The sequence below is a fragment of the Pan paniscus genome, chromosome 2 (genome assembly GCF_029289425.2).
Source record: "Pan paniscus chromosome 2, NHGRI_mPanPan1-v2.0_pri, whole genome shotgun sequence".
Taxonomy (NCBI): Eukaryota; Metazoa; Chordata; class Mammalia; order Primates; family Hominidae; genus Pan; species Pan paniscus.
Window position 1 is genome coordinate 89,379,215 of NC_085926.1, and position 25,510 is coordinate 89,404,724.

Sequence of the window (25,510 nt, forward strand, 5' to 3'; positions counted from 1 at the left end):
CCTGGGCGACAGAGCGAGACTCTGTCTCAAAAAAATAAATAAATAAAATAAAATAAAAATATTAAGAAAAAACCCTTAAAGCTCCTAGAAGAGTGGAGCTGAGGCTACTTCAGGTCTTCTCTCAGTCTAGGGGTATTAAGGAACTAGAAGACAGAGAAGAAAAACACAGACATCTATGAGCCCAGCTGCGAGGTTGCTGGGTAAAGTGGAGACAGAAGGGACAACATACTCAAACGTTCTGGAGACATTGTGCCTTTAATAGCCTGTATCTTGTTAAAACCACAGAAAGTACTGAGGTATGCCCAATATTGGTGAGAATTCTAAGCAGGGATCTTACATGATTCTGTTCCTAGCTCTTCTCACTCTCTAAAATACTTTGTTGGGTTTCCTCATAATAATTCTGATTCTTTTACATTTGTCTTTGTTTCCCAGATCTTTTCAGTATACTTTGCCAAACTGTGATATTGGCTTTCTATATTCCATAAGGCAATTCTAATACCATTACCAAATTTCTGCTGAAAACTTAGGGGCTAAAGGTGGTTGGGTATGAATAGTAGCCATTTTAATTAAGATAACTGTCCACATCTTCCCACATATGCCCTTTTCGGTCATATTTGTCTTCGGATCCTGTCCCACATCTTGTTCATCATAGGGATTTTCCAACATCAAATCTCCATCTCCTGTCTTCCTGACTCCTCGGCCACAAATGTAATTCTCTGATTTGACACACCACACACACCCCAAACAAAAAATAACTCTTCCTCATTTGTCTCAACTATTTGATACTACTCTGATCTTTTTATAATATACCTTTAGAAATATATATCTGTGTGTAAATATGTGTGTGTGTGTGTGTGTGTGTGTGTGTGTACTTTTGAGACCAGAATGGGCTAAGGAAAACTACTTATGAATAAATAGAAATATAATGATTTTTGTAGATATATTTGTGCGTGACACTTAACAGTGACAGCCTTGCTGTAAGAGATTCTGCATGCATGCTTAAAATGCTGCTGCCTGGTAAATGCCCAAATACTTCCAGGATGAAGACTGGATTTTGAAATGGCTATGAGTGTACAAGGGGAAATAAACATAAGAATAAAAAACGTGAGTGGAGAAAGGAATAACATGAACCGACTTAATATCACTTAAAATTACTGGGTGCAAGATTAATCATCATCAGCATTTTGTAAAGCGCAGAAATTGGTGTTTCTTATAAACCATTGAAATGCAAAAATAACGTAAATGTAACAATATTGCTGATGCATTTTCCTTATATTGTCATCCACAGATTTCTTAGAAACTGGTTTTCAGTCTTAAAAGGTAAATCATGACTATCTTGCACTCTTAATATTTTCCAAATTATATTAGCTTGTGCACTAAATTTATTGCAGCTTCTGTTTCTCTTAAAGGAAGTGTAAACTTCCTCCTCACCTTACTACCCCTTGTTAGCAAATAACTAAAAATGTTTTCCATGAAAGTAATTAATATCAACAATAAATATAAATTCTTAATTACCATAATGATGATATACTAGCATAATAGTTATTAGGTAAATGCCAGTTAATTATTAAAATATATGTTTCCCTCAAAAATATATGTTTGATTCAGTGACAAGGAACTGTGCTATCTAGAAAATATAAACTAAGAGCCTCCTTAGTATCTTATACTACCTTTGATGATGGAGAGGTTTGGTGTGGTTATTTTCAGAATGGACTGTCCAGGGGGAGAAAGTTTGGATGCATAGTTTTCTTATACTTGAAATGATCCAGAAAAAGATGAAAATACAAGGAACCCTATGTGGTCTAATAATTAAAGCTTAAAGTCAAAATCTGGAAGCTAGGCTAAATATCAGAATTGTTGATTTTAATGAGTTAGAGCTTGAAAAAGTATTTTGAGCTCCTCTTTTGTTTGTATCCCCTTCTGCTGAAGCTGTTACTGGTGGATACCAATCACAGAGATTTCTTGAAAGCATTAAGAAAATGAAAAGAAAGATGCTTTTCACCACCAAATTCTATGTTACCATTGCTATGTCTCCCTTTTTTTTTTTTCATCTCTGCCTTGAGACAATTACTTTAGCAGGATAGAATCTCTGATAAAATATAATGATAATATATAATGAATATTATACATTAGTTCTTACAGTAGAAAAATGAATGAAACATGGGCATTCTTTACATTTACAAAGCATGAGCATAATAACAGCAGCTTTAATTAATGATTTTTTTCTTGTTGCTGCTGCTATGAGAAAATATTCATTTAAGAATTTTATTTCTACTGTCTTTAGTCCTCAGCAAATGCTGCAGTTAGAGACTTGTTGTTTTCACAAGTGGTCTGAGATGGCACATCACCATCCCTTACAAGCAATTTGGCCTTCATTACAAATTAATGAAGTGATAATTGCTCCTTGCAACCTTTTATGTGCAAAGAATGCTGGTTCTGTTTGCATTATCTTCTTGCAATGTACACCTCTGTTTTCAAGGACTTGTGGTATCTTGCCAAATGTTAAACTACACTGAGATCTCCATAATTAAAATCATATTTTACATCAAGTTATGAAAATCTCTACACAATATGTTCCGTTTGATGTCCAGTAAAATGCTGTTCATTGCAGAATAAATTTGCAAATGATTCATCAAAGTAACAATCTCATTTATTACTAAAAGGAAATCTTGACTTAAGGAAATTTAAAGTCAATTGGTTTACATTCAAATAATATTGTCATGATCGAACTTTCTATAAGATGGTTATGGAAAGCATTTGTTCTCTAGAGTTTTTGCTACGTCTGTACTGTAAAATGCCATTGTAGAACCAAGGTAATGATACTAGAGAAGACTCTATAAAACACTAACTTTTAACACCAGAGATTTTTGGAGCACCAAATCTGTTGACTCTTTTTTTATATTCAACATATACATTCATTTTGCTTTGAATGTGACTGTATTATTATAGGCACCTCAATGTAAAACCCTAAGAACTGAGACTGTCAGGTGCTCTTATCTTCTTAAAAACTCAGTATATTACATACATATAGAGTGGATGCATGAAAATTGTATATTGGCAATTATTACAAATATAATGTGAATATTTTCTTTCCTTAAACTGAGATTAGAATGTATCTTGTATATTACTTCTGAGATCTTCTAAAATAGTCTCAACTTGTTTCGTTGTTGAATCTCGGATGTGACAATGAAGGTAGGTCAGTTTTGCCTCCAGAAAATGAGTGCCTATCTTGTATTTTAGATCCTGAACGATCAAGGTTTTTAAAATAAATAGTGCTGTTAACTTGTTTTGTTTGTAAGTTAATAGGTGAGCTATGAAGAACTAGAAGTTTTTAAACTGTAATTGTCACAACAGTAAAGTTCACAAATTGTTTTTTATAATTTAAGAATTTAGTATAAAAAAATTTCCCCTAATGAGGCTTAAAGGCCAAATAAATGTCATGTTCCTTTGTTTGTAATTACCAACAATTTAATAAATTAATATTTTATTTTATTTTGTGATTAGAAGGTGTGAATTAAAATTTCTGTGTCTTTAAAGATGGCAACAATAAAAACTAGGGTCTGCTAAAGGAGAAAGGGAGAGAGGCAGCAAGAATTGAAAAACTAACTGTTGGGTACTATGCTCACGACCTGGGTGAGAGGATCAATCGTACTCAAAACTCGACCTCATGCGATGGACCAATGTAGCAAACCTGTACATGGCCCAAACTGGGAAAATATTCGTACAGATGAATTTTAGGCAGTAGTATTTTTTCTTCTTTTTTTAAACAAACAAACAAAGCAAAAAACACACAAGAAAATCATAACATAGTGTCAATAGAAATAGAAAAAACTGTTAATGCATTTTATATGCTCTTGATTTAGTTAAAAGTGTTTAATGTCTATTGTTCCTGATGAAAATTATTAACGCTTTATTGGAGAAAAATGTAGGAACACATTTATAATGGGCTTCACAAGGATTTTATTCATAAATTTAACTACAATATTTAAATATTTTCTCTAAGAAAAACGTTTTGTTGTATTCCCGTGAATAACTCTTACTTATATTATAAGAAAAATAATATTTGTGCGTATACCAAAAGGTGAAGTTTTGTGCTCCATACTACAGTGAATATGAAGAGACCTGCATAAAATTTAGCAAATGCCTATGAAACAAAATTAAACTAACTTTAGCATGTATCATGAGTTAAATTTACAAATGAATAGGGGATTCATTAAGGGTTCTATAATACAGAAATTTTCTTAAGATTGTCAGGGTTATGGAAGGCATAAGGCAGAAGAATGCACAGTCCCTTGGGGTTATACCATAAGAAAGGTATATTCCAGATGGGCACAGTGGTTCATGCCTATAATCCCAGCACTTTGGGAGGCCAGGGCGGGTGGATCACGAGGCCAGGAGTTCAAGACCAGCCTGGCCAACATGGAGAAACCCCATCTCTACTAAAAATATCAAAATTAGCCAGTTGTGGTGTTGGGGGCCTATAATCCCAGCTATTCAGGAGGCTGAGGCAGGAGAATTGCTTTAACCCAGGAGGTGGAGATTGCAGTGAGCTGAGATCGTGCCATTGTACTCTAGCCTGGGCGACAGGAGCAAGACTCTGTGAAAAAATAAAAAGAAAAGAAAGAAAGAAAAGAAAGGAAGGAAGGAAGGAAGGAAGAAAGGAAGAAAGAAAGAAAGAAAGAAAGAAAGAAAGAAAGAAAGAAAGAAAGAAAGAAAGAAAGAAAGAAAGGAGGGAGGGAGGGAGGGAAGAAAGGAAGGAAGGGAAAGAAAGAGAGAAAGAAAAAAGAAAGAGAAAGAAAGAAAGAAAAAGAAAGAAAGAGAAGGAAGGAAGGAAGGAAGGAAGGAAGGAAGGAAGGGAAGATTCCACAAGTTCCACAAGAAAAGAATAAAGGACAGAATATCCACCACGTCTTTCGTAAACAATAAAAGAGTTTACATTGACAATAATGTAATATGTGGAAATATTACTTATCTCGATTCAAACACTTAGAAAAATTAACATGTGGTTTAGGACCAGTTTTAAGAGGAACACAAATGTGAAACTCAAGAGTTTGAAAGTTTTTGCATAAGTAACAGAGATCCCTAGAAAACTTTACATTCAAGAATGGCATGGCAAAAGATGTAGTTTCCTGCAAGAAGTAAGCAAAATGGGGCATAAGAAGAAAGTATGGACACAGAGATAACAGAAAGAACTGGTCTAATAGTTTTAGGATCATAAGTAACACACACTTACGATGCTAAGTTAAAAGCTTCTCAAAATTTGTCCTAAGGATCACAGAAAATAGTGCTTCACTGTTCTCAAAAGTCTTAATGCTTTTAAAGGTTTTTACAGTGATAAAAGTTGTTCTAAGATAACCTTAACTACTATAACAACAAAACCCCAAATATCTATCTATTTGTTGACTAAGAAAAAGTCCAATGTGGGTGCAAAAGGCTTTAAGAATCGAATGTTTGCCAGGTCTTCTGTTTTTCACACATAACTTGGTTTTATATTTGGCGGGAGGCCGGGGGGTGAGTAACATTTATATTTTTACTTCAAATTTTTTTTCATAGTTCTGCAACACATGTCCATTGAAATGACAGTACATTAAAAAATGTCATGCATGATGATACATAGTAAAAATATCATTTATATTCACTTTATTTTACCTTATATCAATTTTACCAAAAACCTGGCAGAAATTGGGAAAAGATTAATAAGCATGAATTTTAGGCAGTATTATTAATTTTTTCTTTTTTAAACAGAGAAAAATGCCCAAAAACATATGAGAAAATAATATTATAGTGTCATTGGAGACAACTGATTTGAGGTTTTGATCCTGGAATGTTTGATTAGGCTCTATTAATTGCTAAGTGTCTTTTTCCTGAATATTCAACAAACTGCAATGCAATTGAAATGTGTTCATCAAAATTATAAATTACTTTATGTCCATTAACTCAGAGAATCTTGCAAATAAAAACTACAAACAAGAATGTTTTTAATGAGTAAATGATGATTTATTATATAGAGACGGCTCTGACACCCTTATGTTGTATTCATTATTATCATTAATTCTGCCTCACTCTCTGTTTCTCTTTGATTCTTCAGTGGGAAGAGATCAGTGGTGTGGATGAACATTACACACCCATCAGGACTTACCAGGTGTGCAATGTCATGGATCACAGTCAAAACAATTGGCTGAGAACAAACTGGGTCCCCAGGAACTCAGCTCAGAAGATTTATGTGGAGCTCAAGTTTACTCTACGAGACTGCAATAGCATTCCATTGGTTTTAGGAACTTGCAAGGAGACATTCAACCTGTACTACATGGAGTCTGATGATGATCATGGGGTGAAATTTCGAGAGCATCAGTTTACAAAGATTGACACCATTGCAGCTGATGAAAGTTTCACTCAAATGGATCTTGGGGACCGTATTCTGAAGCTCAACACTGAGATTAGAGAAGTAGGTCCTGTCAACAAGAAGGGATTTTATTTGGCATTTCAAGATGTTGGTGCTTGTGTTGCCTTGGTGTCTGTGAGAGTATACTTCAAAAAGTGCCCATTTACAGTGAAGAATCTGGCTATGTTTCCAGACACGGTACCCATGGACTCCCAGTCCCTGGTGGAGGTTAGAGGGTCTTGTGTCAACAATTCTAAGGAGGAAGATCCTCCAAGGATGTACTGCAGTACAGAAGGCGAATGGCTTGTACCCATTGGCAAGTGTTCCTGCAATGCTGGCTATGAAGAAAGAGGTCTTATGTGCCAAGGTAAGAGCCTTCTCTATTTTTCTTTGAGTAATATTTCTCACCTATGAGTTTATCATAGTGTCATTAAATGAAATGCACTCAGTCTCAACTCACTTGGCAGGAAAACATTCCTCAAACTGACCATAGTCTATTTATGGACTAAAATTAATTCCATTTGATGTGGTAATTCATGCTTTGCTGTAGAAATATTAATGTATTTGATTATACAGTGCTGGCCTGCACCCTATAATAGCTGTTATACATGCTATATTTAAGTTTTTCTGCTGTTTAATAACTAAGGTAATCTAATTCTAGACCACCTGAAAGAAAAACATTCTATCTCTTTTATGTAGAGAGTTGAGAAATCTTTAGCACTCAGCTAACCTAATTCTAACAGAATTAGATACTGTGGTGGTTATTTATGCTGGTGCTCATCTATCTCATAGCAATATTTACTTCATTGCTATAAAGTACAGTCTTTTCTTCACTGACATCTGGGTATCAAATACATGTTTACTTACAAGAGATTAGTGCTTTTAGAAGATTATTTGATTTAAAAATCCAGAGCTGATGCCTCAGTGTTTAATGTATACAGGCATGATTTTTAAGTGTCTTTTGCACCATGATTTGGCTCGTTTTAGTGCTCAAATATTATTTGTATCATCCGTTAGGCTTGAATGCATATTTGATATTAATATAATATCACAGAACTAGAACTCTTTAATCAAATTAATATTTATTAAAATCGCTTTATATTTTAAGTGGAATCAATTAAAATATCATTTTATATAAAATTATGTATATCAGCTGTGTTATATCATATCATAATTCCACTTAATCCCAAAATTTACTTAGCATTAGGCAAGGTTTTATGCTTAAGAACACACTAAAATTGTTACTCAAATTTTAAATAAATAAATATATAGGAGAACTTAAGTATTTTGTCCTTGAAATTTTGTCCATTTTAATGCCCTTGCTTGCTGTTACACTCTGTCAAGTCTGGTGTTCTACTCCTGATTGCATAATCAGTCACTTTTCTCAAATGCATGTGGAATAAATGTGCCTACTTTGCATATAAATTGTCCTCTTTAAATCTGGACAGAACATAATATTTTGCTTTTGACTGTAGACATGGTTCACAGAATAAATTCCTCTTCCTCTTCCTCTTCCTCCTCCTCCTCCTCCTCTCTCTCCTCCCCCTCCCCCTCTTCCTCTTCCTCTTCTTCTTTTTCTTCTTCTTCTTTTTCTTCTTCTCCTCCTCCTCCTCCTCTTTCTTTTGGCTAGGTAGGATAGGAAAAAAGAAAGCTAAGAATAGTAAATGGTAAATTTTTCTCTTTCAATGGCTGAGAGAGAAAATAAAGGAGGGTAGAAAGAAATATTGGCGGCTAAAGAACGATTTAAGAATCGCATGCCAAACAAACTCCAAAAAGCACCAGAAAGGTAAAGAGTACTTATTACAATAAATTTGGTGAAATAGAAATGCATATAAAAATAACTATGCAAGCTTAAACTGATAAGGAGTAGCATAAAAATTAGTAAGGAAGGTAAGAAAATATGTGTCATACTGTTTACTAGGAATTTATCTAATATATTTTAAAATATGACTTTTATTGAAATACATTATCTCTCATATTTGATGAAAGAGAAGGATACTGTAATATATTTTCTTTAATTTACCATGTATGTAACTTAAAATTTATTTGGACCATGTTTCTGGGATCTGGGCAGACTTGCTGGATTTTGACAGCATGGTCAAATGGCAGGTGGGGTTGTTTTTTTGGGGAGGATGTTCATAAACCTCCTTTTAAAAGGGTAACACTGAAAAGTTAAAATTATAAAGTGACATACTAAAACTGAGTCATCTGGCATTCGCTTTCAAGCATTGACAATATTTTACTTGATTTTTTCATTTGGACATTTCATGTTTTTTAGATCCCAGCATAACTCTTCTTACTGGTTTTCTCTTTTTAAGATTGGAAGTGTGGGAAATTTTTGTATTAATACCGAGGAAACATCATGATTTTTTTTTGCTCTTTTTAATCCTGGCTAATGAATTATGTTATCTGTTTTGGTTTAGTTTGGAGGGGAGAGATGAGAATGCTAATGGCTTTTTATATAGTCAGTTAATTACATTTGAGCCAGATAGCAGAAGGTTACTATAAATATTCCTTCTCATATAAACTTTGTTTAGACTTAGTGTACCAAATACCTTATTAATGTCACTGAAGAATTTGTTGCTCTGTGCTTTATCTCTGCACATTCATTGTGGAATGCTAACGTTATTCCTTCTTCTTTTACATTAGCAGCTAAATAGAAAAGTGTGTTTGATGTGATGTATGAAGACACCTAGACTTTTTGATGACTATCCAAAATTATATTTGTTTTACTTATGACTTAGGATACCAGTTCTTACTCTCCACTCATTTCTCTGTTAATTCAGAAATTCTTAAAACAGCTGCCAAAGTTTCAATAACAGGATAATTTTAAGACTCTGCTTGCTCTGACAGAGGCGCTAGAGAAAATTGAAAACCTTAGTATATTCTTCACACCTACTAAGTCTGTGTGCACAATCAGAAGGCACCCTCTGGAACTGCAAGGTGCTCATGAGTGTGAATGAACTCAGAAGCATTCCTTTCTAGTTGTTTTTTGCTTGGAAGTTCCTTAAGGGGAGACACCAGAAATGTCTTTTCTTAGAAACATCTTGCTTAGAACATAGCGGAATCTAATTGAGTAGCTTCTCAAGTAGATACTTATAGGATGTGTAATTACTGTGAGATTTCTATATTTCTATATCAACTATCCATTCTTAGAATACAGGTCCTGAAGAGAATAGACTTTACATTATTTATCTTTGATTCCACTAGGCCTTTCAGAATGCATTGCAAATAAAGATGTTAATTTTATCTAATTTGAAATAAACATATTTGATTATTAGGTCACATACAGTTGCAGCCAGGCAATAATAGATTCATCTGACTTCTCGTTAGAATAATGAATAGATGATGAAGTAAAGGAATAACAAATATTTTTACGGTACCAAAGATCATACTTTTTTCTTTTATGAATTTATGATGCATATTATCTTTCTGCTTTAAAATAATCAATTGTTTCTAGATTAATAGCTGTAATAAAGCAACGGTGTAAACAATTTTTGTAGATGCTGAAATAAATGTGGCATTTTTGTCCCTTAAATTTACTGATCTAGTGCTTAAAGCATTGGCTCACCTCGTAAGGACTACCCTATAATTATCGAGTTTCTTACCTTCGGTTATGAAAAATTTCCTTTCTCTGAGGTTAAAATGACAGCTGTCTGTTTCCTCTTTGCCTTTAGCAGTTATACATCCATTGTTTTTCCAACAAATGAATTTATTTAAATAAAAAGTATGGCACTGATTAGTAATAAGATAAATAACTTTAATGTAACAAATTAAACAGATACATTATAGCTTTATAATAGCTATCAAGCCTCTGATTTATACAAGAGTCTATGTCTTCTCATCAATTTATGAACATGAGCCTAATGCAAAAAAATTTCTGCACTTGTCTTCAAATTACAGTTTGCATTTCATTGTTCTATTTAGCCAAAAGCTCTTGTCACTAACAAGTGTTTGAGGGCTTGGGCTTAGGAGTCCTAGGAATGCAGCTTATTAATTTTGTGGCTAAACATTTTGAGCCTTAGTTTCTTCATCCACAAAAGGGATGGGCTTCAAAATGGCCAGTGGATGTATTGCTTAGTCCACTGCACAATATACAGCACTAGACACAAGGTATTTGAACATCATTATTTTCAGTCATCAGAATCCCTGAAATGTGTTACCTTCCTTGTTTTCTTGTTTCAATACATTTTAGAACATTTAGATATGATGAAATCACCCATTCAACAGCTTACCTTAGACCTTAGACATATTTTAAGAGATAAAACGTGTATTTAATGAATGTATATATTTGTGTATTCATTATTTATCCATTGATTGCCCATCTTCTTCCAAACAAGGATCCAAAAGGATTGTGCTTTTCTGAAGAGACATTTTTTTGTTCAATTAAACCTCTAGTCTATTAAACCATGGGTGATATTTCCTCCATTATCTTATTGTTAAGTGTTATTTTTCTTCCAAACAGCAGTCACGCTTGATTTTTCCCATCTGGTATTGGACTCAATCTCTTTTTTCATAGTATGAATCTTCCCACTGATTTTTCAAAAGTGCCTTGAGTTTATAAATGTACATTTTTATATTGTATATTCAGAAAGACTTTTAGGTTTTAACTGATTTGATTTAAGAAAGCATGATTTAGGAAATAAGCAAACAACTGCAATGCAAAAATAAAATTAAAATGCTACATTTCAAAAATGTTAAGCCTAGGTTTTGTTCATACTGTGTTTGTGTCCCAACATTCCTTCTATAAAAGACGAGGTTAGTTAGTTGGAAAGGATATACCAATAAATAATGCCCTTGCCTTGAAGGAATCATGTGAATCAAAAATAAGTAAGCAACTAAGAAAAAGAAAAATATATCTGTTGAAACATTTTACCTGACTCTGGATAGAGCTAACTTATCTATTTACTTTGCTTTAGGTAGTTATTATGTATACTTAAGAATGGCCCAAATACTATAAAGGCAGTGGAGAAGCAGTATAAGTTGTTTGAAGTATATGTCAAATGTGCTTACATGAATTATTATTATTATGTGATATTACTGGAAATCTGTGATCAAATTATGTGAGTGCACTATCTAAAAAGTAGTTAAAGTAAAAACTTACGATCAAATTATGTCAATGCACTATCTACAAAGTAGTTAAAGTAAAAACTTATTTTTTAATATGAAAAGTGAGAGAAAGCAAGGGAATATATTTGGTTTGTGACTTCTTAAATACTGTAGCTCATTTTTGAGTCTCCATAAAAACAATATAAATTTAAACCATGGATTTGCATGTTTAGGAAAATAGAAATGTGAATTCTTTGTTCTGTATATACTACAAATCAGATTATCTTGAACACTCAGACACAATGTAATTGCAAACATGTCTAGGAGAAATATGTCTGTGGTTAAATTTAGGGAGTAGAGCAAATTCATATCTAAGCATTTGAATACCTCGTAATGAATAAGAATAAGTTAAATGATCAGCAATGAACCACTATAACAGGCCTTAAAAATCACAAGAAGTTCCATAAATGTTAGTAACATTCTTACGCAGGATTACAATTAAATAAGACTTACAGTGTTTTAGTAAAATATGAACTGTTTTACCTTATTTGGGTTAACTTTATTAATATAATCTCACCAATTCTGTTCAGAGGGAAAAATCTTAAAACACATTTTCTCTTTAAATAGGCATTTCACTCTACTTAATCCCAACCTAAAAGATGATTTTATAGGTCATTATTAAAGCATACTTCTAAAGCTCTAATTTAGCTCACAGGCATTCCTTATCAAATGGCTGTGGGGTATCTGCTTTATAGTATCAAGTTCTTTTCATTAAATTATTATTCTTACACTAAGTTCTTTGGGCTTTTAGATGCTTTGACTGGTCTAGTGTTTCAAATGTGCAAATAGTAATTTAGGTAATATCTATATGCTAAGTGTATAATCTTTGGGAAACATAAATAATGTGTCCATTAAGCAGTTTATTTGTTTGAGAGACTATGGTAATGTATGGGTTAATCTTCCCAGGACAGTATTCACTATGAGAATCTGAGGCATCAGAAAATAATTTTGGTTGCAGAAAAAAAGTAACTCTCATTTTACTTGAAAGGGGTTGTTTCCATCATTTCATTTTCAGTTTTCTGTCCAAAGGAAGATAGAACATTGCTTTGTAGACAACTCACTAAATATCTATTAAATGTAAACTTACCTGTAAAGTGATTGAAACTGCCCAAGAAAAAGACATATCTAAACTTCTTTTTTCTGTGAAGGGTGGGATATTGGTTATTGTGAATATGTAAAAATTATAGTTCTCCTATCATCTTAATGAATATTATCTTGTCAGCTAGCTCGTGAATCTGCCATCATAATTTACTGTCAAGGCTGGTTGGACCCTAAAGAAAGTCTTGAAATTCCTTTTCTTTAACTTAAGGTGTTTTATATGGATGACCTTCCTTAGCTCTGATTTGCTGCGTGCCACTTTGTTAAACAACTTCTGTTAAAGCATACATGTTATATAATTTATGGCTTTTGTAAAGAACATTCATCTTCACTTCAAACTTATCCTTTTTACTCTAACTATTCAGATACTATAAAAGCTTCTGTGTTTTCAACTTTCAAGATGCAATGTAACCATGTTTTTCAGAATACATGTAATGATTCCAGAGAATGATTATTGATATTTCATTAACTTTTCCAACTAATGTTTCATTTTCTTTAGTCAACTTCTTCCAGCGTAAGGGGAATAAAACCCTATGCAAAATAAACTGAGAACTAGATCTTTTTTTCCCTCTTGATGGACTTAGATTCTGTGAAATATACTGGTAATTGTTTCACAAAGATTGCTTTGTCAATGCAGATTCATTGAACACTTTCCACCTTTTTTTCCTGTGATTTCTCCACCCCTTTCACTTCTGTCTGTGTTTAGAGTTTTGACAATCCCTTATTAGTTCCAGAGTAGAACTTATGAGAACTAATAAGGGTTTACATTACAGCTCTGACAGCTGGCACTAAAGTTTAATAGAGAGCAATTGTAAAGAAGTATAAGTGTTGATAATATTTGATGAAAGTGCTCTTAAAGAAAGAGCCTTTTGGAAATAATCACATAACTAGAAAAGCTGCATATATGCTCTTTTTTTGTAGCTTCTCATCTTCCAGTATGCGGACAAAACATCCTGTTGGCAGATGACTCTGTAATTGCTTATGGATGCGTTTTCTAGGAACAGAATCCAGGGTCGTTAAAAAAACAAAAACAAAAACAAAAAAACTCTAAACTTTGGTCATATTCTTACCACTATTTCTATAAATCTCTGAAATTCATGTTAACTGTCCTTTAGAAACACAATCATAACGTGGACATCTAATCGCAGATTCGTTCTGTGAGAAGAGACCCCAGGGATTCCAAAGGCGAGTCATTGAGATCATGAAACCCATAAACCCCACATAATCCACCACAGACTTTTTGTATTATTAAAAATAAACAAATAAAAAGCAAGAATGGCTTCAAATATAGAAAGACCCTGAGTGTAAAATATTTCTGAATTCTCTGTTCAATGGTCAGTTGCAATGCCACAAAAGGTTAAAAGAAAATGCTGCAATTGAAAACAGCTGTGGCTTTTTTAACATGAAGACTAACTTTCAACAAAGAGAAAGCATATGCTATGAAATGAAGGAATACCTGAATTTATTGTGCACCAGGAACATGTAAAGTTTTATGAAACTGAGAAGTGAATCTGAATATATAAATAATTGGTAAGGAACATTTTTGCTTCTCTGATAGTTATTGGAGAGGAAAATTTGTATTTCAGAGATTTAGATTCATTTACTGTTTATCTCATGCTTCTACATTGAATATAAAATATTTCAATCTATCTATCATCATGCATAAATGTTTTATGGCATACAGAATTGATTCATGTATTGAATTGGGGGGAAGGAGGATATAGTTCTGGCTGTAAAGCATCTTGGATTTTATTATTATTATTATTATTATGCTTTAAGTTTTAGGGTACATGTGCACAACGTGCAGGTTTGTTACATATGTACACATGTGCCATGTTGGTGTGCTGCACCCATTATCTCCTCATTTAGCATTAGGTATATCTCCTAATGCTATCCTTCCCCCTCCCCCCACCCCACAACAGTCCCTGGTGTGTGATGTTCCCCTTCCTGTGTCCATGTGTTCTCGTTGTTCAATTCCCACCTATGAGTGAGAACATGTTTGGTTTTCTTGTCCTTGCGATAGTTTGCTGAGAATGATGGTTTCCAGCTTCATCCATGTCCCTACAAAGGACATGAACTCGCCATTTTTTATGGATGCATAGTATTCCATGGTGTATATGTGCCACATTTTCTTAATCCAATCTATCATTGTTGGACATTTGGGTTGGTTCCAAGTCTTTGCTATTGTGAATAGTGCCACAATAAACATACGTGTGCATGTGTCTTTATAGCAGCATGATCTATAATCCTTTGGGTATATACCCAGTAACGGGATTGCTGGGTCAAATGGTATTTCTAGTTCTAGAAGAAGACATTTATGCAGCCAAAAAACATATGAAAAAATGCTCATCATCACTGGCCATCAGAGAAATGCAAATCAAAACCGCAATGAGATACCATCTCTCACCAGTTAGAATAGCAATCATTAAAAAGTCAGGAAACAACAGGTGCTGGAGAGGATGTGGAGAAATAGGAACACTTTTACACTGTTGGTGGGACTGTAAACTAGTTCAACCATTGTGGAAGTCGGTGTGGCGATTCCTCAGGGATCTAGAACTAGAAGCATCTTGGATTCTAAAGGAGATATGAACTGAATCTATCTTAAAAGGAGGCAAGTATCCTATTCATAAGGAAAAACGTCTGGTAAGCATGAAAGACAAATGTTGTTTAGAGACTCATAATCTGCTTCTAAAGTGTCATCAAAGAGTTAAAGAGTTAAGGTTTCAATCTCCATGGAGTTTAATATTTCATCATTTACCCATTTTTTCACAGCAACATTTTTTTTTTTCGAGATGGAGTTTTGCTCTTGTTGCCCAGGCTAAAGTTCAGTGGCAGGATCTCGGCTCACCGCAACCTCCACCTCCCAGGTTCAAGTGATTCTCCTGCCTCAGCCTCCTGAGTAGCTGGGATTACAGGCATGTGCCACCCTGCTCAGATAATTTTGTGTTTTTAGTAGAGACGGGGTTTCTCCATGTTGGTCAGGCTGGTCTCAAACTCTCGACCTCAGGTGATCTGCCTGCCTCGGCCTCCCAAAGTGCTGGGATTACAGGCATGAGCCTCCACGCCCTGCCCCCCACAACAATTTATGAGTGTCTGCTATACCAAATGTCAACTGGATATGTGGCACTAAACAAAACAGAGAAATGTTCCTGCCCTCAAGGAACTTAGATTTTAGTGGAAATATTAAGAAACCACATGTTAATACATATCATTCCAGGGTATTACCTATAGAATTCTGGAGTCTACACCAGTGTTCCTAGCCCAGGTGATGTTACCTCCAAGAGGCATTTGGCAATGTTTAAAAATATTTTTGGTTCTCACAGCTGAAGGAAGGGGTTGCTTACTGGCACCTCCTGTTTAGATGCCACACATGTTGCTAAATATCCTACAATGCACAGGGCAATGTTTATAGCAAAGAGTTATGCAGACCAAGATATAAATATGTAGTGGAAGGGTTGAGAAACTCTGGTCTAGTTTAATCATTGTCCTTTACAGATATGTCTATTAAGGCTAAAGGTTCGAATTATACATTAGCAGAGCCCGAATTGGTACTTGACATCTTGTGATTGTGCTTCAGGACACATTCGTTCAGGAATTTTCTTTAAAATTAGTGAATTTTTGAAGGCATATAAAGTCTTACTAACTACTTAGATTATTGGAAAGTGACACCTCTGCAAGAAAAACAAAACTAAGATGGATTTTTTTCTGGGAAAGAAGAAAGATTTCAGGAATAGTGACATGAAGATGGATATTTTAAAACTGAAAAACAAAAAGTTACCTGCAAAGAGCTGGTTAAGGTGACTGACATTCAGCGGGTAGAGTTTCGTAGTCTAAGAACTCAGAATGCGAATGGAGTAATAAAAGAGATATCAAAGATAAAGCATTTGGAGGTTGAGGGTGTTTCCATATGCAAACAGTTCAGACAGCTGTTATAGAGTTAGTTTCCTTTGAGGATATTCTGACGTGCTGACATGAAATCAAATCTGACATTTGACTCCCTTTTTTTCTGTAATGTGATACTAATACAAAAAATGACAGGTAGATGTGGTTCTATTCCAGGACATATTGTGTTAATAGTCTTTGTATAAAAAGTTTCTATGCTTTAGTTTTAGTACTTGTCCTTTGACAATTAGAGTGGCTCTTCGATATCAGCTGTTTCTTTTAAAAATAGCCATTTCTTTCCTTTAGCATGTGACTGAGCTTGGCACTTCATTTAATCCTCTCAACAACATATGAGCTTGGTGGAATCATGTCTCCATTTTGCATGATAGAAAACTGGAGGCTCAGAACAATCAGGCAATTTTCCAAGGTCACAATTAGTAAGTGGTTCAACTGGAATTTGAATGGTAAAACTGGAATTTGAAAGTGGAACAGATTACTTGTGTGGGACCACTGTTTCCTATGCTTCCTGGCAGAGAGAGAGGCTGAGGTACCTGAAGCTCATCAGCCTGCTTTACCAGAAATAGTCCCTGAAGCGCAGAGTATGTTTACTGTAAGGATGCTTCTCAGGATGTTATTCAATACTTTTCATTGTGTCCTCTCTCTGGGACCAATCACAGACATTTACTTCTGACTCCAAGGGTGGGAGTGATTGTGTTCTTTAAGCTACTCACTTGTTTTTGCTTTTTGGATATTGATTCACGTAATGGTCATCGTATCTTGTTTGCATTCCCTATAGAAGAGCAGAAAATTACATGTCTTCCTGTATCTGAAAAACAAAAATAGATACGCTCTCTTAACATGCCTTTTAAATAGTAAACTCACTATTTTATTTATTCTCTTTATGTACCCTTTTTGGTCTACTCTTTGCCTTCTAAAATGTATTTTATTGTAATCTATTCCATCTTGAATTGTGGGAATGCTTTCTCAAATACGAAAAGTCATACATACATTTAAATTACTATTTATTGATTGCCTACTATGTACCCAGTGATGAATATACCATTTGATCCTCACCAAAGTCTTACGAGGTAAATCTTATTATCGTTATTTTATCAGAACAGGTCTAAGAAAATTTACTAATTTGACCAGTGTCACAATGCCAGAATGTAAATTCAGGTCTGGCTGACTCTGAAACCTGATGCTTTTCATAATATAATATGTCAATAATTTTCATCTGAAATGCTTCTGCAAGTCACCATAATGAGAAAATTTGCAAGTTCTTGCTGCCAAGGGGATGGTTGGAGAAATTGGTTATAAGAGTTGAGAAAAAAAGATTGGCAATGGTGATACAAAAAGGCAAAAACTTCATATTAATTAGCATAACACCTCTTTCTTTAACATAGAATTAGGTAAGCCTCTAACACGCAAATCTTTTCACAGGGCATCTCTGGCCTTTATTTTCTAGGCATGTGGAACTGAGCCACACCTCTAATTGCTTCTGCTTCTGTTTCCATTGCTCCTGCTGTTGCTGAGGACATGATTGATAGGAGATGATGGCTAGTGGAGAACCAGGGCTCAGAAAGACACTTGCTATGTGCCCAATGTGTATGCTTGCACAATATGCTTCATTATTAGCTTGACAGATCTCCAAGTGGCAGATTGGGAATGAATTTTGGACCTGGCTAGCATTTCTGTTACAGACATTGGGTTTTTAAAAAGCTCATAAATACATATATATATATATATATATATGTGTGTGTGTGTGTGTATATACCTATATATACACACACATATATATACATATATGTATGCACATATGCATGTAAATATATATAGATGTACATGCATACTTGTGTGTGTATGTATATAGACATAAAATTCAAAATAATATATGTATTATATAAATATACAAATATATGTATGTATAGATGTATATATATGTGCATGTCTATACATGTCCATATACATATATGCACTTAGCACTATATACTTAGCACATATACATTTTTAGTAAATGTGTACTTATAAGTGTACTTTAAATTCTTTGTTTCTAAAAAATTGAGAAGAGTGAAGGCTGTAATAAAATATCACATCAATTTCTGATGGTATTGGACTGCTGCACACATTCCTACATTTCTTTTACTGCTTTTAGAATGAGGCAGCACACAAAATACGTTAATAAATATAATATGTATAACTTCCAAAACTTGAAGTGGTAACACATACTGATGAAGCTTTACACTTCATTAAGTAAATGAATGTGACTTAAAGTTGCAGACTTCTTAAGTATCTGACCTGGTTGTTCTATACAAGGATCATGTGTGGAATTAATTTTCTTTGAAAATGTTATTGGTGTTATAGATTACAAACTTTTGTGTTGCTGTTAAATATTTCTTAGTCTTTTAACCTTTACAAAATCTAAAAGCTTATTTAAAGCAACCCTTTCATTAATATAATACAACTCTTTAAAAACATTGATAGTCAAGAACAGAAGTAATTACCAAGGGCTTTCATTGTTTATACTTGTTATGCTTTCATGACAACATGTATGCTGCTTTAAAATCTATTTTTTCTCCTTTTTAAAAACTCCTCTTACTATCATTCCCAGTAAATCAAAATCTCTGCAAGATGATGGGTGGCATCATGGTGTTCTATGAGTGCTTCAGTGCAGAACTATTAGGAAAGGGAGGCTGAAAGGAAATGCTGACTCCATCCTTCATACGGTTGATGGTTGCTCTTATTAGTGATGAAAAGAAAATGAGAAAATGCATTGGCTTGCTTTTTATTAAGCACAGTAGGTAAAACAGATGAATGCTTGAAGGCTCATTGAGCTGCCATAAAGAAATTTAAACATTGTTCATATTGGCTAGTCGCCAGGCTCATGCTGTAAACTCCAGATGAGGGTCATGATTGCAGAGGAATTGTCAGCTCTATTGGTAGACAGTTTCTGTACGTTCCTAGTCTAGTAATAAACCTGAGATTTACCCAGCAGGGTTGGTGGGATTATGTTTGTTGTACATGACTTGGTATCCATCTTAATTCCTACAAAATAATTAAGATTTCTTAGCATAAAATGATGGCGTGACTTGACTATACATTTGGATTTTGTTTGTATCATTGTATTATAATACCTTATATGTGTGAATAAATTTAGCTTCCTCATATGTAGATCTAGAATAATATCTAAGAGTAAGAGTGGAGAGAAAATCATATAATAAAGTACTAAAATATGGTTAGTAAATATGGTTCTAAAATATAGTAACGAATTTTTTAAGTTAAAAAATAAAGCTTTGTTATCATTATAATTTGTAATCTTTCTAAGATTAGCAGTGTGCTTTCCACTTCTTTTTAAATTCTTTCAAAGCCTGGTTCAAAATCTGAACACAGCTTTTGTGTGAATAATGATGATTATTTTATCGATCAATATTTTTGCTTCTTTATTAATAAATGTACTATAACAATATCTAACATAAAATGTGAAGCAATAAGAAAAGGTGGATAACTTTCTTGAACATAGGCACACATGGGAGATGTAAACCTGGACATTTGTTACACTCTCATTTGTAGTTTATTTCAGAGATTTATAGCATCTCTCCTATCTACACAAATAACTTACCGTGAAATTTATTGAAAATTAAGCTTCATAAAATAGATTCATAATCCAAATATTTGGCTGAGTGATCATGCGGTTGACTAAATCTTTAAATATTGAGGTTGCCAGGGCAAATGAGTTGGGATAGTTAATTTACAATAAAATGATAAAACAAATTCTGCTGTATTAGGTAACACCAAATTTGCCTTGTATCAGTTTACCTTTTTTCACCTTCATTTTATTTTTAGAAAGTTACAAAAGAAAGTAATAAGAAGGTAACTGTTTTTATTTCTGAAGAAGGAAGATGGTTAGAAACAGCCATTAATTTCTATTAAAGGTAGAGATACTCTTATAAAGCATACACTTTTTGGTCAGACACGGTGGCTCATTCCTGTAATCTCAGCACTTTGGGAGGCCAAGGCGGGCAGATCACTTGAGGTCAGGAGTTCGGGACTAGCCTGGCAATCATGGTGAAACACTATCTCTACTAAAAATACAAAAATTAGCTGGGAGTGGTGTCGTGCATCTGTAATCCCAGCTACTCGGGAGGCTGAGGCAGGAAAATTGCTTGAATCCTGGAGGCGGGGGTTGCAGTGAGACAAGATCATGTCGCTGCACTCCAGCCTGGGCAACAGAGCAAGACTCTGTCTCAAAATAATAATAATAATAATAATAATGATAATAAATAATAATAAAAAAATAAAAAGCATACACTTTCTAAATACTCTTTGATGCTGAAAAGTATAGACGGGAAAGGTTAAAGAGTGGCTGTGATTAGTGAGATTAGCTTTCCAGTTTAAATAAAAATTTAGCAATCAAATTCAGTTAAAAAGAAATGGATTACTTTAAGGATGTAAAAATGTGAGAGTTATTTGGAAATTATCAAGTTATTTACAAGTGAAATTATCCATCTTGGAATAGCTATGTTAAGATCTAAAGACGTGAAGGTAGTAATTTGTAATCACATTTTATTTGCTATTATTTATTCACTGGTCAGTCATGGCTATGATTATGTGCTACTGCTTCGATGCCTGTAAGTATCAGAAAAAAAATGCCTTTATAATCCAGTGGATTCTATGACTGGAAAAGTCAGTGAAAATATTCTATGAATCCTCGGAAAATACTCTTTACTTACTCCAAAAGTTTTTGGTGTGTTCGAAACAATTTTCTAAAACTACACTAGATATGAAAGTAAACCTTGTGGAAACTTTACATTTTCAACCAACTGTACCATGTTATACACCTCAGCCTGTTGCATATTGCTACATTTCTCTTAGCTTAATAGCTATTGTGTTCTCTAAGATGGTGCCAGTTTATAAAGTTTGGTCATAGTAGCCTAATGTATTTTCAAAGAAAGTTGCATTTTTTCCCCAAATAATTTTACAGAAAACGTCTTTGGTAAAATTGCTAAGTGAGGAACACAGGCTTACAAATACATCCCCTAGGTATGCCATAAGTTCATAGTGAAGTTCTTTACACTTTCAGGAACACTGAGGCTGCAGTCAGAGCCTACCCTATTTTAGGTACATAGTTTTAATATGCTGAGTAATTTTGTTTCAAAGCTCATAGGAGATGAAAATCTGAAAGTTGAAAGGGGTAAAGAAGTACATAGAATGAGTATAGTAAACATCACAATTGGCAGCCTGAGAATAGGAAAAGAACCCAAGGGGCTATGATAACATACACACGTGTTCAAGTTACATTTGCCTGGGGCCACTGTGGGACCACAGTCTTCTATGCCTCAGTAAACTCTGAGTGTTCACAGGACTGCAAAGTACATAAAGCAAATAAAAATATTCGTAGTTGTGGCCTTGAGACATCAATAAATATTTAAATTATATTCACTCCACTCTGGTAAAGAATCAAATCATTATATAATATATATTTTATATTTCCTCTATGGAAAACAAAGATTAGAAACATCATTGCTTTAATCAGTATAAATGGTATATAAATCAGAGGTCCTCGGGGTTTAGCTTGGCTCTATCCCTTATTTGCTATGGGACTGTGGACAAACTATGTAACCATTCTGGGTCCCAGTTTCCTCACACATAAATTGGAGCTAACAAGAGATAATAATAGCATCTCCTTAGTAGTGTCATTGAGAGGATAAAGTGACATCATGTTTTTAAAATGTTCAACACAGGTCCTGGCACCTAACAAGTACTTTATAAGTGTTAGGTTTATCATAAGAGGGATAAATCCTTACTGTGGGGAAACGTTAGCTATCTAGAAAGTCTTTTTCCTAAAAGTTCCAGGAATCCAGACAACTGAAGGTTTATTATACATCAAGTAAAATACCAAAATAAACAAAATAAAATTTCACTAAACAGTGTACAATTTGTCATAACATACAGTATTTCTGCACTCTAATTTAAGAGATCTTCAATTTTTAATTATATTTAGAACTTCAACTGATCCATGATTGGATAGGTTTTCAGAATTAAATAACTTTACTTGGTTCAGTAATTGGTTTTGATGGTCTGTCTAACATGGTTCAGGATTGTTTCTTTTAAAACAAGGCATGTCATACCATTCTGAATTGCTTATAAATTCTGAATTACCTTGCTGTGACAGTATTTTTTTTTATCATGTAGAAAACCAGTCCTTATTCAGCACCAGATAATGAGCTACTTTGCAAATGTCATGAAGTTTGAAGCTTAGGCATGATTGCTGAGACTTAATCACACTAAAATCCTTCATATACATTCCATTGCATAAGATTGTTAAGTATAAAGTGGAGGTGCAGGGATATAGATGGTGATGTGTCTATGAATAGGTAGGAAATCAGAAGACATTTTGAGGCAGACAGAGAGCACATACACCTTACACAATAAATTTGGTTAAACATAGTCAAAAGAGAAAAATCAGTGAAGACTTGTTACTCAGGAGTCCACCAATATTATATGCAAACGTTCAGTCAGGTATATAATCAGTAACTGTCCTGAATGGCATGTGTATTCAAATTTTTATATGTTAAACATATCATTTCTACATTTACTTTTTATTTTTTCCTTTTTTTCTGCAAATAGACCAAAGTTCTCACGTTGGGAAACATATTATGGCTACAAAATGTTTAATCCTTTTCAAGTGAATTATTTCAAAATTTCTTTGAGAAACAAATAACAGCTACTCTCTTGGAGGTTCTGAAAATTGACTTCAGACGTGGGAGGTAGTCCTGTTTAGATATTGAGGATCTAAGCCCCAGGGATCACTTGCAGGTCTCTGATCCCTCATGGATGAATCATGCATTTCCTGTGTATTTCTTGAGTAAATATTAAATCAAAGTAAAGAACTTATACGTTACAAGAGACTGAATATTTAAGTCAGTGTTTAACACATTATGGAAAACATGTATAAGTCATGGTATAAATGTAAATCCTGGAATGTGGGGCAAAATTTCTCAGTTACCTTGTACATGTCCAGGAACAACTAGTGAGTCTTCTATTTGTGCATAGTTAGGTACTGGAGGGTGATTGATTCACAGCTTCACCTGTGATTTCAGAAGGCTGAGTATTATTATTTTTATTAATTTAAATACTTCAGGTAAATTCACTATAATAATTCAGAGTAAGGATATCCTAGAACATGATGGCTGTTATTTTGGGCAGTTTATTTGTAATGTTCCATATCCAAGAATGACTCACTCTTATATTAGGTTGTTTAAATTGGAAAGGTCAAATGACTTAAGCTTCCAAAAATTCGTTTGGCAAATTTCACATTTACTTTCAGCATTGTAGTTCCTTTCACCAAGGTACATGCATGTTAGGGCTCTATGTACAGAGAATTTACAAGGTTAATTAAAGTGTATTGTGCATAACACAGTCGTTTAGTTGGTAGTTCAATATTATGTTTGGCATGTGTGATAACATTGCAGAGTAGATTTGCTGTAACTTTGACTTTGGTATCCTTAGTTAGAAACGACTACTCTGGTAGACACATGCTCCCCAGATAAAATGCCTACTCAGATTCACTGTTAAACAATAAGAAAAATAGTTTCTGCTGAAAACTGTTTCATCCATGGGTTGATAGTCACGGACAGAGTGTGTATAATTGGCAATGTGTATTTAAGTGTTCTACAAAAGCAGAAAAGAAAACTGAATATTGAAAATGAAAACTTGCCCGTGATATAGTGTTCCTTTGAAAAAATTGGACAAAATAGCAATGGGAAAGCCTGCCAGCACAGTTATAAAGGACTAATTTCCTGGTATTCACATACAGGGCTGATAAATATAGTCTATCTACAACTTCATTATGCATAGTGCTCTTGTCATTCAACGTGTTAGGGAATGAATATGGAGAAGCATAATAACAATGTCATATTCATTTACATAAAAAATTTGTGTGTAGAATGATTATATACATTATCATATGGTATAAATTTGGAAAGATAAATGCTATATGCAGTCACGATTTTAGGAATTATTAATTTTATATGTACATACTGATTAACCATTAAGTTTAAGGCATTATACAAAATACTGTGTAAGATGTAACACCTATGAAAAATGTGCCGTGTTCTCTAGATATGTAAAATCTAGTGGATGAGTAACCCATAAACATACCAAAGGCGTATGTAAGGACTATATGAATGGAAACATACACTTGATATTGATAACCAAGAACATAAACATTTTTTAACAGTTTTCTGAAGCCCAGAGAGCAGCAGTTTTCAGGCTGAAGTACATATAAACTAAAGATTCACACAGACTTCCCAAGGGAGTACATGAGCATTTGTGGTATAATGGAAATTAATGTTTATATCCTCAACTTTCATATGTAGTGAAGTTAACATGTGTGAGAATTTGACTATGTTTAAGCCGAAGCTCTTAAGCTAGTTCTCCTTCCTCACTTCCCTTTTCACTATTTCTCTTTCCCTATTTTCTACAGAAAAGCATTCTTCTCATTTTTCTGAAATCTTGCTAAGATGCTTTGTTCGTAGGATGTAAGTGCTAAACAAAAGGAAATTTTAAAATGTGTTAAGAATGTGAATGAATGTGAATCAAATTACATTTCAGGTCAAGTGGTATCAGTTCTTGGCTCTGATTCAAATTGAAGAAAGACTTACTAAAGTTGTCAGTGAATAAAGAAGTAAAAATCACTTTAGTGATAAATTACTCTGTAATTTAGCATATAACTCAAGTTTGAGGAACTTCCACTACTATAGAAAAACTATTTTTATTCCTGCCTAATTATTTATGTAAATATGATTTTCTGGTGCTTGCATTTATAACAATGAAAACTAGAAAATGAATTGATTTTCAGTGCATAAAAATAAGTTATATCTATCTTAAATGGGAAAAAAGCCTAGCTCATCTCAGTATGACATCAATTTCTAATAAAAATTTTCTTTTAATTAAAATAGTTTAAAAATATATAATATTTAACTAGGTTTCACGAGTTATTTACTAAAAATAATTATAATAAGAAAATTTAGGAAGACAATT

The 25,510-nt window shown here is 33.7% G+C and overlaps 1 protein-coding gene across 6 annotated transcripts in view; it reads left to right on the forward strand.

Moving 5' to 3' along the window:
• Positions 1-25,510, forward strand: part of EPHA3 (EPH receptor A3) — a 368,318-nt gene that overhangs the window by 96,094 nt on the left and 246,714 nt on the right. For all 6 annotated transcript variants that reach the window (XM_055110167.2, XM_055110170.2, XM_003831520.5 and 3 more), the window contains exon 3: positions 6,089-6,749. In XM_055110167.2, coding sequence (XP_054966142.1) covers positions 6,089-6,749 — 661 coding nt within the window. The remainder of the gene's footprint in view (positions 1-6,088; positions 6,750-25,510) is intronic.